Source organism: Heterodontus francisci, chromosome 2 (assembly GCF_036365525.1).
Source record: "Heterodontus francisci isolate sHetFra1 chromosome 2, sHetFra1.hap1, whole genome shotgun sequence".
NCBI classification, from domain to species: domain Eukaryota; kingdom Metazoa; phylum Chordata; class Chondrichthyes; order Heterodontiformes; family Heterodontidae; genus Heterodontus; species Heterodontus francisci.
The window spans coordinates 16,863,716-16,880,405 of NC_090372.1; the positions used below are offsets into that span (position 1 = coordinate 16,863,716).

The 16,690-nt window shown below is 42.2% G+C and overlaps 2 protein-coding genes across 3 annotated transcripts in view; both read left to right on the top strand.

Annotated features, from left to right (window-relative positions):
* slc6a19a.1 (solute carrier family 6 member 19a, tandem duplicate 1) overlaps nt 1-1,717 on the top strand; it is a 62,092-nt gene extending 60,375 nt beyond the window's left edge. The window contains exon 12 of the mRNA XM_068055170.1: nt 106-1,717. Within this exon, the coding sequence (XP_067911271.1) occupies nt 106-315 (210 nt within the window). The 3' untranslated portion in view covers nt 316-1,717. The remainder of the gene's footprint in view (nt 1-105) is intronic.
* A 3,389-nt stretch (nt 1,718-5,106) lies between these two features.
* LOC137382770 (sodium-dependent neutral amino acid transporter B(0)AT3-like) overlaps nt 5,107-16,690 on the top strand; it is a 53,944-nt gene continuing 42,360 nt past the window's right edge. Inside the window, exon 1 of one of the 2 annotated variants that reach the window (XM_068055190.1) lies at nt 5,107-5,453. In XM_068055190.1, coding sequence (XP_067911291.1) covers nt 5,282-5,453 — 172 coding nt within the window. In that variant the 5' untranslated portion in view covers nt 5,107-5,281. The remainder of the gene's footprint in view (nt 5,454-16,690) is intronic. The other variant, XM_068055182.1, reaches the window with a different exon arrangement.

Here is a 16,690-nt window from a genome sequence, read left to right on the forward strand (position 1 = left end):
CTGCTCAGTCTTCAGAATGGGCTAAAAAATCTATTGGAAAATCCTGACTGTATATGCACTCTAATTGCATGCTGTGTCTAATTAACTAACTGTGATTCTCAACAGGAATATTTCCCCAGTGTTTCTAAGGTGCCTTATCCTGGTTGGGTGACTGTGATCATAGTAATTGTGGCCGGAATACCAAGTTTGGTCATACCTTGTACAGCCATCTACATGCTCATCAGAAACAAGTGCCGGAAGAAGGATGACAAGCAGGGCCTTGTCCAGTCAGCATCTGTTGCCTCACTGAATGGAATAGTCAACAATGGGGTTTAACGGGACTCTACAAAGCAACAATGGCAATTTGCACTGCCCACTTTCAGCAAACACTGAATTCAAACAAAAAGAAAAGCACATTACTGGAGCATGACAAATATCTAAATTTCTTCTTATTTTTATTTTGATGCAAGACAATATTTTTATATATGATGATGCAGTAGATGACTTCCTGGCACATCATTGCTTAGAGAAATGTCCATTTGTTTATGTATATCTTAACAGAAAATGAGTCAGAAACAGAAGTTAGATGCTCTGAATTGTTATTTTGTACCATTAGTGAAAGGGATACCTCTATTGCCAGTTAATGTGCTGCAGGTGTTTACTTCATGCTATTAGCACCTTAGGACGTTCCACCACGTTAAAGGTGCTATATCAATACAGGTTGTTGTTGAAGTAGTTATCTCATATCAACATCTATATTCATTTAGGGTCCAGCATCTGCTGGCCACAAAACCTCAATTAAACCAGTGATATACGTACAGTTCTGTATACTGTTGTTAAAATGTTTTGATGCTTCAAAGGTTACCATAGCGATCAGGCTTGTCCTGCAACGGCAAATGAGAGGGATATAGAGGCAGTTATTAATTTCTGTACAAGAGGTTACTCTCAGGATCAATTGCTATTCGGAGCAACGTTCTTTAACAGTTGTAAAAAAGTGATGTTCGCTGTTTAGTTTCCTTCGCCCCTGTACTGCGGTTTTTATGTGAAGAAGAATATATTGGTAATCAGGTCAGTTGTCTAATTCGCATTAATAGTCGATCAGTAATATGTCATTTGGCTACACTGAGCCAATTATGTTTATGCCATTAACTTAAGGAGACAAAAATGGGCATTATTATTAATGCCTTAGCTTACTACTGGATTGGACACCACAATCACCATCAACAGAGTATTAGCATTCTAATTCTGAAACTACTGTACCTTCTCCCTCACAGTTGCCACTGGGCACCTAAACTATTCACTTCTATTGAATACAGCAGGTGTGGTGATATAACATGGCTTTTTGCAAATATGTACCAAGACCTTTGTTAGAAGGTAAATGAAAAGACAACTTTAATTTCAAATGTTTTCAGGCTGCTTAAACTGATTGATATGGTACCTCCTCCCCCGACCCAAACCAGTACAGCCTCTTTCTTTCTGATTTGCAAAATCAAAGGTTAATGTTTTAAAAGACCAAACTGCCATGGAGGCCCAGAGTTGGCAAGGAACCTATTGTGAACTTTGCTGCTTGTTCTTGCCAGTGAGTCATCAAATCATGTGGATTGTGAACTTGCTGTGATCCTGCATGGTGGGATAACTATGAAAGATGAAGGGAAAGACAAGGGTGCTTGCAGGTCCCTGTACAGATCATAATGAAGTTAATAAACGTTTTTATGTCATTTTCCTGCATGACCAATTACAGAGACTAAATTTGCATATTTATTTTCTTCACATTTCAGAAATGTTTAGAAGAAATTTAAAGGAGAAATACCTGATAAGTTTTTGCAAAATAAAACCTCTTCATTTGGAGACCCAATGTGCTTTCAAGGAAATTTGCATTGATCTCATTTTGTCCAGAAATTGAATGAAATCCTCCCAAATAGGTCAATGGTCACAAGTTTCCTGAAGTTCACCCCTGGCAAACTGATGTTCTTTTGGAAAGGCATTCTAAAAGATAAATTACAATCTAAGGTTTTGTCAGAGTACACAAGAAACACTTCTCACTGCACAGTCGGAGACTGGAATTCCACAGAGTCTCTTTTGGGAGGCTGCGCCCTGGGCACAAAGCCTCACTCTACCAGGGCTGAATTTTCCCGGTTGGGTTGCGATCTCAACGTCAGCTTCAATTCCAGGTTGTGAACCCAGAAGTGGCCATGGCAGGATGTCGCTGGCAAACTTCCTGGAGGCAACCAATTAAGAACCCACTTCTGGGAACCCGTCCAATTAAGGACAGTGGGTGGACTGGAGAGGTGGGCAGCCCAATAGGACAGCCTAAAACGATGTCCAGCCAGCAGTCCCATCGGGAGATGTGGACACTGCTGAGGCCGTCAGAAGACCGCATGGACGCCTCAAAATGGAGGTGCTCTCTGCAACATTGTAAAAATATTTTAAAAATACACGTAGCTTCAGGCCATCATTGTAAAGGGGATCCCCTCCACAGGATGGCTTGCAACTGTGGCTGTTCCATCCCAGCAGGTCTGTACCAAGGTGATAGAGAGGAGGCGTCAATGGTCCACTCTGTCCTGCTGCTAGGAGGCCACCTCAAATTACCTGTGGGCTGTCGGCCTCAGCAGGATGCCCATCCGCTGTCGGGGAAGATGACAGCGTGGCATCACCTTTCCCCCAGTTGGCCCGTTAATGGGCCTGATTGGCTTCCTGCTGCTGCCAGGGCTGGAGGGGCGGGGGTGGTAGCCTCTGCCTCATTGACTCCATCTCCAGCAAGATCGCTTGGAGCCAGGAATGCATTGCGTAGCCGACCTGACCAGCAAGTTTCCAAAATAAAAAGAGAAAGTGCTGGAAATACTCAGCATGTCTGGCAGCATCTGTGGAGAGAGAAACAGACTTCATGCTTCAGGTCAGTGACCTTTCATCAGAACTGGCAAAGGTTAGAAATGTAATAGGTTTTAAGCAAATAAAACGGGGGGTGGGGGAAAAGAGAACAAAAGAGAAGGTGTTGATAGGACAGAGGGCCAGAGAGATTAACTGACAAGGAGGTCATGGGGCAAAGGCAAGAGAAAGCTCACTGTCCTGAAATGTCAACTCTGCTTCTCTCGTCACAGATGCTGCCAGACCTGCTGACTATTTCCAGCATTTTCTCTTTTTATTTCAGATTTCCAGCATCTACAGTATTTTGCTTTTATTTTAGAGCCATTTTCCAACTTTGCTCCAGGTCCCATCTCTTACCCTGCCGCTGAAGGACCAGGAAAATTCAGCCTACTGAAGCAAGGCAATGTATTATAATAACCATGGTGATGTTGATTTACCAGTGTGTGTAGTGGAATCCGGTTATAATGATTGACCTGAGCAGATCCCAAATTTATCAATAAAGCCAACTGATCACTGCATCCGAAAGTAGCGGGTGAGCAGCCGGAACATCATATTGTGGGGTTGAAACAACTAATCGGAAACAGCAGCTCAATCCACCAGCACACGATCCAAAAATACTTGCCCATGTAAAACAGTAACTTCATTCCAATTAAAGTCCACTGAAGGAATGTTGAAAGTCACTTTTAAAAGAATGGCTAAAAGTTAAACTAAATGTAATGGGAATGGGAAAGGAAAATCTGGCAGGGTGGATCAGCCAGCAGCAGTAGAGGCCACTTGCTTTTCCTTACATTGAAATTAATGGAGAGAAAATCCATTGGGTTCTGTAAAGGGGATCTGATCATCCCTACTCGATTTTCCTTCCTGTATTGTGCTGTTTAACACCCCGGTGGTAATGATGAGCATTTAACCAAATGTTACAGCTTAACAATCTATCAGCATCAGTACAAATCTGAATTTAAAGCAAGTAATAAATTCAATATGTGTAGGAGCCCCATTATGATGAAGTGATGATACAAGATGGATCAGTGATTCCGGACTTAAGTCCTGAACCCAGATCATAACTTCAGGTCTATGGATAAAGGTGGCTAAAGATTACTTAATGCTTAATTTGAAAGCCCAACTATTCTAGTTTTGCATTGATTTTCCATCATTTCCCTCCAACAGAATCTTTAAAAGATTTTAAATTGTAGTAGAACCATTCCACCAAATGGATATTGATATGTAAACATCTTTTGTGACATACTATTGTTTAGAATTTTGGGTTTTGCCAAAATCACTGGGTGAACTTATTCAGCGATGTCATTGTGACTGAAGCTGTGTTAAATTAACAACAGACATAGTTAAAATAACAAAATCAGTGACACTGTCTGGGAAATGATTACTGATGTATTATGGACTTTATAACATAGGCCTCAGTAACTCCCCCCACTTCAATCCCTTTGTGTCCTCCACACTCATTTAAATCAACAACAAAAAAAACCCCACGACCTAGCTGCTGTGGATCCTTCCCACAATGAGCCTTTGGTAAACGTACTGCCATGTGTAGTATTGAACCATAGAGATCCTCACTGAAAGCTTCCTGCTGAGTTAGCCATCACGAGGGAGATGTGTCAAATAGCTTCAATAGCCCTTGACTAAAAAGGGAGGAATTAGCTGTGGGTTTCTGTTCACTATCCAGTTACCCACACTAATCGAGCCAAGGATAACTTCAGTTGTGGCTGCAACATCCTCTCCGCTTAAAAGAAAGCCGCCTGTTAACACTTGCTGTTCTGCTTCACAAAAGGGTGAGATATTGGGCAGCTGCCAACATCTCTGTGGAACTATATGGTAGCAAGAGTCACTACCTTCAGAAGAAGGGAAGGAAACTGGTCAAAGAAAAGTCCAAATATTGTGGATGGGAATGGATTGCTTTATGGCGTTTGTTTCTTTAAAAAAGGTACTGCTGATAACAGCCACATTTTAAGGGTAACCACAATGTTTGCAAGTTTTTGAAGGAATCCACATGTAAGAGGAAACTAAGAACAACTTCAGAGATCCGACTGCATTCCGACTTCATTCAATACAACCCACATTGTGTATGTTTTATTATCAAACTCAGGGCTTACTTTACATTTGTCACCTTGTTATCGATTAACAAATATCTCTCTGTATTTGACACATCTATCCTGACAGATTGCTTTATTTTAATCACTTATCCTCGTGATTTCCCAATTCTATATTCAGGACATCTAAACAAATGACGTTGACCCTCTGTAAGATTTGGCTCCTCCCAGCTCCCCTCCATCTGAATATAAATCGTGGATTTTCTCAGTAGCAGATTATCCAGTACTTTATTGTTAAAGAGATAACATATTAATTGCAAGAAAAGTAGGAAGTTACAGAATAGCTAAGAACAGGAATCTGAACATATCCCTCCGTATGATCCCAGTTGGATGAGATGGCAGCAGAAAGGGAGAATGATTGTGTTATGGGTGAAAACACTGATGTTTTGATGGAGGAGAGGCCTAAGTGGGACAATAAGTTTCAGTATGTCCTGAGCTGTGTTGGATTTGCTGTGGGACTGGGAAACATATGGAGGTTCCCATACCTTTGTCAGACTTATGGAGGTGGTGAGTATACAAGCACAAAGATGGAGGGGAAACTTGTATGCAGATTGCTATGGTTAACCTATGTGAATTTCTCTGTATTTTGGAGTTTCTTTGGAAGTCACTGTGCAACGAGAGGGTGAACACGTACTACAGAAGACAACATTCCTTTGTTCACTGTTTTAGCAGAGGCACCTAAGCATTTAAAATAAGTAGTTTAACACCTGCATGGAAATAATATACAAAGGAATGTCATTAAAACAAATTCAATGTCTGTCTACCAATATATCGACAGTGATTGCTAAGTTTAAGGATCTTCAGTAATTTCTATGCTGGGTTTTTGTATGTTGAAATTACCAAAACACAAAGTTAATCATATTTCTTTTTCTATCCATCAGAAACACCTATCATTTTGACAATAGCATATGGTTTGGTTATACTAGAGTATGATTTTCAGCTTCCTCAATTGTTTTCCAGTCAGGATGTCACCGGGCTTCACAATAAGATAACTTGCATGAATTCCTTTTGCAAAAAATGTTGCTGTTGACAAGTTTGCCATCTAGCATAAGCTCGTTAATGTGTTAGTTACTGTCACACAGCATAATTTCATCCATTGGCATTTCAATGTGTTGTTAACCAGGGGATTAGTCAACACTTAGTTGCTAGTTTGTCAACAAGTTGCCCAGTCTGGTCAATCAACTCGAGAAAAAGTGACCGGATATGTGGTGGCATGGGGTTACTGTGTCTCAACATGTGAGTAAGCTGAGTTAACAGGTTTTAATTATATGAGTATGTTAGTTCATCTCTTTTCATACAATTACCCTCAGTATGTGATTGACTATTTCACCCTAGAAAGGATTTAGAAAAATAGAGTTATATTTAAAGGTTGTGTTTTAAAGCAAACTGTGTTCTCACAAATCATTTTTCAAAAGGCACTGAGATAAAAGAGGGTTAAAATACTAATGAGCTAGGTTTTAATTATGTTTCCTTATAGACCATAAATATTCCACAATTAATTAGCTGGTCTCATTGTTTCTGTAAATGACAAACACCCTACACTCAGTGTGTTGAGAGGAACCCATATCCTGAGTGCTTGCCTGGGGTAGCCTATCACAAACCTTCCTCTCAAGTTGTGAACATGGAGAGATAAAAGGCAGAGACAGAGACACAGACAATCAGCCCGGTTTTGTTGCCAGGGTGTTTTGCAAAAGCTCAGAAGGGTACAAAGAAGGAGGGTAGTTAGACTTTACTGGTCTAATTTTGACTTTGTGTGATATCAAATCAGTTGCTCTCAGTTTTTATTTCCAATGAAGTCAATGTTACATCCCTGGGTTACACTGTTATAGTCTGATATTGCACCAAGGTGAAGTAGTAAGTCCTGCACCATTTTCAGTGCTATTGGGAGTCCCACATCAACAATGGAGGAGGGGTATTGTTGCAGCTCCTTGCCTTGGAACAAGCAGGCTGCGCCAGGCGAAGATCTATTAAAAAAAAATGTAAAGCACCAATTTTGAGTTTGCCACTTTCCTAATTGCAATCAATCGCTCTGTGGTCAGTTGCAGTAGAGAAACCAGACTTGAGAGGGGAATGGGCCCTTCTTCTGCCAGAATCATGTCCTGGTGCATAAGCAAGCCAAGCCAGCTTCATGCAAGCTTACATAGCATTGGACAAGGGAAGAAAGTGGAACTGGCAGGAATTCCAGTGGAAAGCACTATCCTGTAAATCTTGCATCTTCTTCTGTTGTGTTCATGGAAGGGGCATAAGAAGCACCTTCCCCACTTCCTCCTCCATGGTACCTATGCACATTGGTGCTCCCTAATTCCTCATTCACCTTTTCCCAGCATTACCTTTTTTTGAGTCTTTCCAGGCTACTTCCTGACTCATCCACATCACCAAGATTATCCTGATAAAAGTAATCAATTACACCACTGTGCGACTGTGACTGTGGCTCACTTTGTCCTCCTTGACCTTTCTGCCATCTTTGACACGGTCAGCCACTCGGTTTTCCTCCACCACCTGTCCTTTTCAATCTCTGTCCACACTTGCTCTCATGGTTCCATTTCTGGTCCAGGTTGAAATATCCAAGGATGAGAAGTCCCGCAGCACAAAAATGTGACTATCAAAGTGTTACTTTGCCTCTTGTGCACCCAGTTGACTGTGGCAGCTTAAGTTAGGTTTTCAAAATAGAATTTGACAAACACTAATAATTTCTGGCAGAATTCTTCTGGTCGACTGCCATAACTTTGTCAGAAGGCAGGTAGTAACCCGAGAGAAACACCAAATTTTGAAGAAATCCTACCCCAATAACACCTTTCCCACTGTCTACTTAAATCAGTTATGCACTTTCAGTTGACTCCAGGGTCAGGGGGATATAAAACACATACAGAGAAATGTTTGTTGTGTGAAGCTTGTGGAGGATTATTAACCAATGTGAATGAATAATTTACTGGAGTATCAGCTTGGTAACATTCTTGTATCTGAGTCAGAAAATTCTGAGTCCAGGACTAACTCTGCTGAGGGTACTGTTATATTGAAATGTTAAATAAATAAACAAAGATCCCATCTGCCTGTTCCAGTAGTTCAGGTTAATGGTAGGAATCACAATATTTCAAGAGCAGAGGGTATTGGCCTGCCCATGTTTGGAACAGTTGGGACTGTTTTCCTTGGAGAAGAGAAGGCTGAGAGATGATTTGATAGAGGTATTCAAAATCATGAGGGGTCTGGACAGAGTAGATAGAGAGAAACTGTTACCATTGGTGGTAGGATACAGACCAAAGGATACCGATTTAAGGTAACTGGCAAAAGAAGCAATGGTGACATGAGAGAAAACCTTTTTCACGCAGCAAGTGGTTAGGATCTGGAATGCACTACCCGAGAGTGTGGTGGAGGCGTGTATGATTGAGGCTTTCAAAAGGGAGTTGGATTATTACCTGAAAAGAAAGAATGTGCGGGCTACGGGAGAAGGCAGGGGAGTGGCACTAGTTGAATTTCTCCTTCAGAGAGCCAGTACAGTAATGATGGGCTGAATGGCCTCCTTCTGTGCTGTAACCATTCTATGATTCTATTGGCCAGATAGATCTGCCATTGGTGGAGCCTATGAACTCCTCTTAGTACCATCCACAACAAAATGGAAGATCTTTAAATGATTAAGCCTACAGATGCAAGATTGATGGGTTACTTGTAACCCACAAAGTAGTTGAGTCTGATTTATTTCCAGTGCATTTACTGTTTTGAAAAGAAAAATACAACTTTCTTTTGTGCCTCACAGTGTAAAATATTAACTCAGTTCTACTCAATACAGCAAATGTTTAATCTTGTTCACTGTTTTTCTCACCATAAGAAAACAAGCCATTTAGTGCCACAACCTGACTTTGCCAGTATTGTGTTCACAGGGACCTGGCTCCTAGACGTATGCCAGAAGTGAGCGGTTATCAATAAAATGGGGGAACGGTGTGATCAATCTTTTTAAAATGCAGTAACATCTAAGTGTAAGCTTTTCAGAGCAGCCTTTAGTGTCTCAGGGCTGTAATGTTCCATTCTCCATTTGGCTAAAGACTCAAATTGGTCATTGTGCAGCTAAATAACACCCCCTCCCCACCCCAGGCAAACAGAGCACAGGATTTTCAGTCAGGAAGACCGACACATAAAGAACTATAGACGTTGCACCTTGTCCAAACTTCATCCACACCAAGTCCCATAGCCCACCCTCCCTGTTTCATCTAAGCTCTTTCTGTCAGCCATGGAACATTACAAGTCCTGTCAAACCTTAACACATAAAAGTATCAAAATACATGGACTATGTAAGACCCTCAATTTATGTATTTTTGAAGAGCATGTAACCTAAAATGTTCAGTGAAACAATATGTAAATTCTTTGCTGAATTCAATAAATGCATTTCCATGGAAAAGTAAACACAAGGGGATAAGAATTCCTCTATCTGCAGTGACATCCCACATTTGATAAGTATTCTTGAGTTTGATACTTCTACTGGAACAAACAATTCCCACTGCGTTCCTCCCGATCGGCTGCTGTAATTTTGGTAGAAGATCAGTGGAACCATAGAGAAATGGCACAAATACTTACAAACAGCAGTAGACCAGGAGAGATGTTTAGTTTTTTAAATTATTTGTTACCTGGATGTGGGAATCATTGACAAGCCCAGCATTTATTGACTATCTCTAGTTACCCTTGAGAAGGTGATGGTCATCCGTCTTCTTGAACCCTGTAGTCTGTATGGTGAAGGGACTCTCACAATGCTGTTTAGTTTAGTTTAGAGATACAGCACTGAAACAGGCCCTTCGGCCCACCGAGTCTGTGCCGACCATCAACCACCCATTTATACTAATCCTACACTAATTCCATATTCCTACCTCATCCCCACCTGTCCCTATATTTCCCTACCACCTACCTATACTAGGGGCAATTGCTAATGGCCAATTTACCTATCAACCTGCAAGTCTTTGGCATGTGGGAGGAAACCGGAGCACCCGGAGGAAACCCATGCAGACACAGGGAGAACTTGCAAACTCCACACAGGCTGTTAGGTAGGGAGTTCCAGTATTTTGACCAAGTGGCAATGAAGGAACAGCGATAGATGTCCAATTACAGGCCAGCAGTAGGCTAGTAGATATTTGTGAGGCCTGTAGGAGCACTCCTGCTCTATATTGGAGAGGCCTCCAATGGGCCTCTAAAGACCATGAGTTGGGGCTCTTAGCACTGAAGAAATGGAACTGAATGCATGAAGCATACTTTGCCCATTCTCTCTGAAAGCTGCAATCGGGGTCCTGCAACAGACATAAGACTTAAATTTGCATATCTGAAAAGCCTTCTGCCTGAAAGTTAATTCTAGTTGGTAAACAGCTGTCGAAGGCCCCTTCCAGATTTCAGGCGAGGAACAGACAGCCAGCCATTGCAAGGTTTTCCCCATGTACTTATGTCTGAATAAGTATGTGAGTGTATGTGTGTATGCATGTATATGTGTATCTATGTATGTATGCGTGTATATATGTGTCTATGCATTTGTGTGTCTAAGTATGTGTGTGTCTATGTGTGTGCATGTATGTCTGTGTGTGTATGCATGTGTATCTATGTGTGTATGTGTATGTATGCCTATGTATATGTGAGTGTACTGTGTGTGTGTGTTCGTGTATGTGTGTATATATGGTGGTAACATTGCCCCTGCCTACCTGGCAATGGGCCCGATTTTAACTTGCCCTATGTGAATGGGCAGCTAAAACGTCCTGTGTTACTTTACCCACTGAAAAACCGCCCAGATCCCCCCATTTTGAATATTAACAGAAACCTCTGGAAGGCGGCTAAGCCACCCATCCGCTGCCGAGGTGTCCTAAGTTGCAGGAGTTCAAAGACGTCATTGGGCTTTGACAGTGATGATAACTTTGGCCTCAGCAGGCATGGTGCTGCAGCTTTCCTGCTAGGTGAAGGCCAGCCTGAAATGATCAGAAAGCTATAGAGACTGTCCAAGTAAGTTTTTCTCTTTGCCTATAAGAATATTTTTGGCATTCACTGCCCCGGATCGAAAGCCTCCTTCACCTTTCCCTACTGGATTACAATTACCTGAGTGCCAACAAGCAGCTAGGGACTGTGTGAATTTCTTGAGACCAGTTACTGCTTCCTGCCCACCTCCCACTCACTCTGGAAGGTTTATTGATGAGGCCCAGTGGTTTACAGTGGTGTGGCCTCATTCTTCTATGGCCAGGCGGGAAAATAACTGAAAGCAGCAGTTTCCCACTGCAAACCCGCAGGCTGTTAAAGTACAACCCCCAACCCCACCCCGGCCCACTGGTGCAGTGTGTATTTGTGCGCATGTTTGCATGTTTTTTGATACGTTCATGTTTGTATATGTGTGTGTAAGTGCGTGCGCGTCTGTTCCTGGGACACATTAAATTGTTGAAATCGTGGCAATCGTTTTGCAACTCGCCAAAGGATGACCCATTAATGATTTCCAAGTATATTGCAATTTCTAAAGAGATATAGGGCTAGAAATTCATCATGGATGGTGGTGCAAAATAGGCATTATTGGATTAACTGCCCGTTATAAGCAGAACCTGAGGTTTAATTCCATTGACTGCAATGGAACTGAATGCCAGGCCGGGCATGTGATGGGTGGCCGATCAGATATCACTCATTTTGCACCACTGCCTGTGACCAATTTCTAGCCATTTATGCTTTTCATTTGGTGTAATAAAAGCTTCTCAAGCTGAAGATATCATTGGAACGTTTCTCATTTTCCAGCTGCAGTGCCAATTGCAGTACAATAGGAACACGGGTTGACATCCAGTGAGATGCTTGCATCCAGTGGATATGGAAGACACCCCACCCTGCCCCCAGTTCCTCATCATCATATGTGTTGTGGGATCCAATAAAACCCTCCCACCATAAAGAAGTGATCACCTTACCGGCTGGTATAAAGACAGTCACAGCCATGGATGGAGCATTCATGTTGTTCCTCCCTCAGACTCTTAATTAGCCTGTGAATATATTATTCTCCAAGGGAAGAGTGTGAAGATATGACAACAACAAAGACATTAACTTGGTTTCTTTTCAATAGATTCATAACTTCATTAAAGTGATGGACACAGAAATGTTGTACATGTCTGTTAAATGCTCATCTGTAATATCATAGGAACATGGGACCAGGAGCAGGCCTTCAGTCCTTCGAGACTGTTCGGCCATTCAGTTAGATCGTAGTTGATCTGTATCTTAACTCCATTTGCCCAATTTGTTTCCATATCCTTTAATACCCTTACCGAATAAAAGCTGGGCATTCTCAGTTTAGACACATGTCAGATAGTTGGGCAGTGAAGGGTAGAACTGCAGCCTAGTGTTTACACACTTATAATCATTGATTTACTGAGATACACATTACACATATGCACCTCCAAACACAGTTTCAGTCTGGTACTATATATATAGGAGCACAAGTGACTCCCCAGTTAATGCCCTCTACCTAAATACAATTAAACATCCAATTAATATACAATTAACAATCCCAAGCCTCAACAGCTTTTTGGGGCAGGGTGCTCCAGATTTCCACTACGCTATGTGTGAAAAAGTGCTTCCTGACGTCAACCCTGATTGGCCTAGCTCGAATTTTAAAGTTATGCCCCCTTGTTCTGGACTCCTAAGTTTCTCTCCATCTACCCTATCAAATCGTTTTATCATCTTATACACCTCGATTTGATCATCCCTTAATTGATATTCGAGGGAATACAAGTCTAATCTATGCAACCTGTCCTCATAACTTAATGCTTTTAGCCCTAGTAACATTCTGGTGAATCTGAGCTGTACCTCCATCAAAGGCCAATAAATCCTTCTTAAAATGCAGAACCAGAGTGGATGCAGGACTCTACATGGGGTCTGACCAGAACTTTACATAGCTGTAATATAACTTTCACCCCTCTGTATTCCAGCCCCTTTGAATAAAAGCCAACTTTCCATTAGCTTTTTAAATTATTTTTTGTATCTGTCCACTACCTTTTAGTAATTTCTATACTTGGATTCCCAAATCCCTCTGCTCCTCCACAGTTCCCAGCTTCTTACCTTTTAGGTCCAAAGTGAATGACCTCACATTTTCCTACATTGAACTGCATTGCCACAATTTTGCCCACTCACGTAATCTATCAGTGGCCTTTTGCAACTTCCTGCTCCTATCTACACTATTTACTGTGCCACCTAACTTTGCGTCATCAGAAAACTTGGATATATAGCTCCCTATTCCTTCATCCATGTCATTTGTAAACATAGTGAAAAGTTGAGGCCCCAGTACAGATCCCTGGGCGACACCATTAGTCACACTTATTGTGCATACTCATTATCCTTATTTTCCATCTTCTACTTCCTAACCAATTTCCTACCCATATTTATAGTTTGCCTCCAATTCCGTGCACTCTCATTTTTGTTAACTGTCTCCTGTGTGGAACCTGAGTGAATGCCTCCCTATGAATAATGTCCAATGGCACTCACTCATCCAACAACAATTTCTGTCGTGGTATTTTCTTAGGCTGTTTGCATCACTGCATATCCACTGGCCCAATGAGCAACAATCAGATCCTGTGAACCCCAAGAGACAGCATACTGCCTTCTAGCCCTTCCATGTCTTAAAGATGGTACAAAGGGTGCAAGACTATTCTCTCCCCCTGTACCACCATCGCAACAGGTTGTGCGACTGTGCTGAAGGAAGAGGAGGCATGGTTCTGAAATTGTGACCCGTCAGGCATTCCTAAACAGCTGCTGCACATTTCTTTATGTCTGCAATGAAGAAACAGCTTCCTCAATTCTTCAAATGAAAGCAGTAGGTTCCACAGCCACACCTGTCTGTTGCTGCACATCCTCAAAGACTGACCTCAGAGCCTACACTTAGGTTTGATCTTTAGTAGAGGTGTTCAAAATTATAAGGATTTTGATAAGAGTAGATAGGGAGGAAATGTTTACACTGGCAGGATGGTTAATAACCAAAAGACACAGATTTAAGAAAATCGGAACAAAGACAGAGGGAGAGATGAGGAGAATTCTTTTCACTCAGCAAGTTGCTCTGATCTGAAATGCATTGCCTGAAAGGGCAATGGAAGCAGATTCAATAATAACTTTCAAAAGGGAATTGAATAAATATTTTTTTTAAATGAAACATTTGCAGGGCCATGAGGAACGAACAGGGCAGTGGGACTAATTGGAAAGCTCTTTCAGAGAGCCAGCATGGGCTTGATGGGTCGAATGGCCTCTTTCTCTGCTCTATGATTCTATGAATGAGTTGGACCGACATAAAAGATGGGAGAAAAATGTCTCAGCTGGAGCATTGTGTTCAATTATTGGCACCACACTTTAGGAAGGATGTCAAGGCATTGGAGAGGGTGCAGAGCAGATTTGCTGGAGCAATACCAGAGATGAGGGACTTCAGTTATGTGAATGAAGACACTAGAGAAGCTGGGCTTGTTCTCCTTATAGCACAGAAGGTTAAGGGGAGATCAAATAGAGGTGTTCAAAATTGTGGAGGGTTTTGATAGAATATGTAGGGAGAACCTGTTTCCACTGGCAAGAGGGTCGGTTAACCAGAATCAAAGAGGCGATGAGAGAATTTTTTTATACAACGCGTTATTTTATTTCTGGATTGCACTGCAGTGGAAGCAAATTCAATAGTAATTCAAAAGGAAATTTGATATGTACTTGAACAGGAAAAGATTGCTGGGCTAGGGAGAAACAACAGGGGAGTGGGACTAATTTGATTGCTCTTTCAAAGAGTTGGCACAGGCACAATGAGCCAATGATTCAACAAAACATGAATTTAAAGCAAGTTCTGTGACTTAAATTCTCACTCTGAAGGAAGAGTTACAAGTTCACTCATAGACCCTCTCTCAGAGACACTGGTTCCCATAAGCAGACTGAGCATCTTCTGTTTAGCACCAGCATTGCCCAATATCGAATGATGCCATAGTAACAATAGCAGGCCCCTCATATCACAGAATCACAGAATCACAGAATAATACAGTGCAGAAGAGGCCCTTCGGCCCATCGAGTCTGCACCGATGCATTAAAGACACCTGATCTGTCTACCTAATCCCGTTTGCCAGCATTTGGCCCATAGCCTTGAATGTTATGACGTGCCAAGTGCTCATCCAGGTACTTTTTAAAGGATGTGAGGCAACCTGCCTCTACCACCCACCCAGGCAGTACATTCCAGACCGTCACCACCCTCTGGGTAAAAAAGTTCTTCCTCAAATCCCCCTTAAACCTCCCGCCCCTCACCTAAAATTTGTGACCCCTCGTAACTGACCCTTCAACTAAGGGGAACAGCTGCTCCCTATCCACCCTGTCCATGCCCCTCATAATCTTGTACACCTCGATCAGGTCACCCCTCAGTCTTCTCTGCTCCAGTGAAAACAACCCAAGCCTATCCAACCTCTCTTCATAGCTTAAATGTTCCCACCCACGCAACATCCTGGTGAATCGCCTCTGCACCCCCTCCAATGCAATCACATCCTTCCTATAATGTGGCGACCAGAATTGCACACAGTACTCCAGCTGTGGCCTTACCAAAGTTCTGTACAACTCTAACATAACCTCCCTGCTTTTGTAATCTATGCCTCGATTGATAAAGGCAAGTGTCCTATATGCCTTTTTCACCACCCTATTAATCTGCCCTTCTGCCTTCAGAGATCTATGGACAAACACACCAAGGTCCCTTTGTTCCTCAGAACTTCCCAGTATCAGGCCATTCACTAAACTACTTCCGTGTCACATTCCTCCTTTCAAAGTGTATCACCTCACACTTTTCAGCGTTAAATTCCATCTGCCACTTTTCTGCCCATTTGACCATCCCATCTATATCTTCCTGTAACCTAAGACACTCCACCTCACTGTTAACCACTCGGCCAATCTTTGTGTCATCCGCGAACTTACTGATCCTACCCCTCACATAGTCATCTATGTCATTTATATAAATGACAAACAATAGGAGACCCAGCACAGATCCCTGTGGTACGCCACTGGACACTGGCTTCCAGTCACTAAAACAGCCGTCTGTCATCACTCTCTGTCTCCTACAACTAAGCCAATTTTGAATCCACCTTATCAAGTTACCTTGTATCCCATGTGCATTTGCTTTCTTGATAAGTCTCCCATGTGGGACCTTGTCAAAGGCTTTGCTGAAATCCATGTAAACTACAGCAACTGCACTACCCTCATCTACACACCTGGTCACATGCTCAAAAAATTCAATCAAATTTGTTAGTCATGACCTCCCTCTGTCAAAGCCATGCTGACTATTCCTAATCAAATTTTGCCTCTCCAAGTGGAGATAGATTCTCTCCTTCAGAATTTTCTCCAATAGTTTCCCTACCACTGACGTGAGACTCACTGGTCTGTAGTTCCCTGGCTTATCTCTACAACCTTTCTGAAATAGTGGGACCACATTAGCTGTTCTCTCTGCGCTCATCTTGTCCATGCAGCCCACCTCCTACTCTCTCAACACTATTTCCACTAAACCACTGACTGCCCAACTTCTCCTCCTGGCTCCCATGTTAACTGGCATTGTTAATGGTTCTCTCTGCTCAGGTTCTGACCCAATGTCCTTCAAATCTGCCTTCATCACCACTATCCTAAAAAAAACCTTGACCCCTCTATCCTAGCAAGCTACTGCTCCATCTCCAAACTCCCTTTCCGCTCCAAAGTCCTTGAATGTATTGTCACCTCCCAAATTGGTGCCCATCTTTCCCGGAACTGCATGTTTGAATCCCTTCAATCAGTAC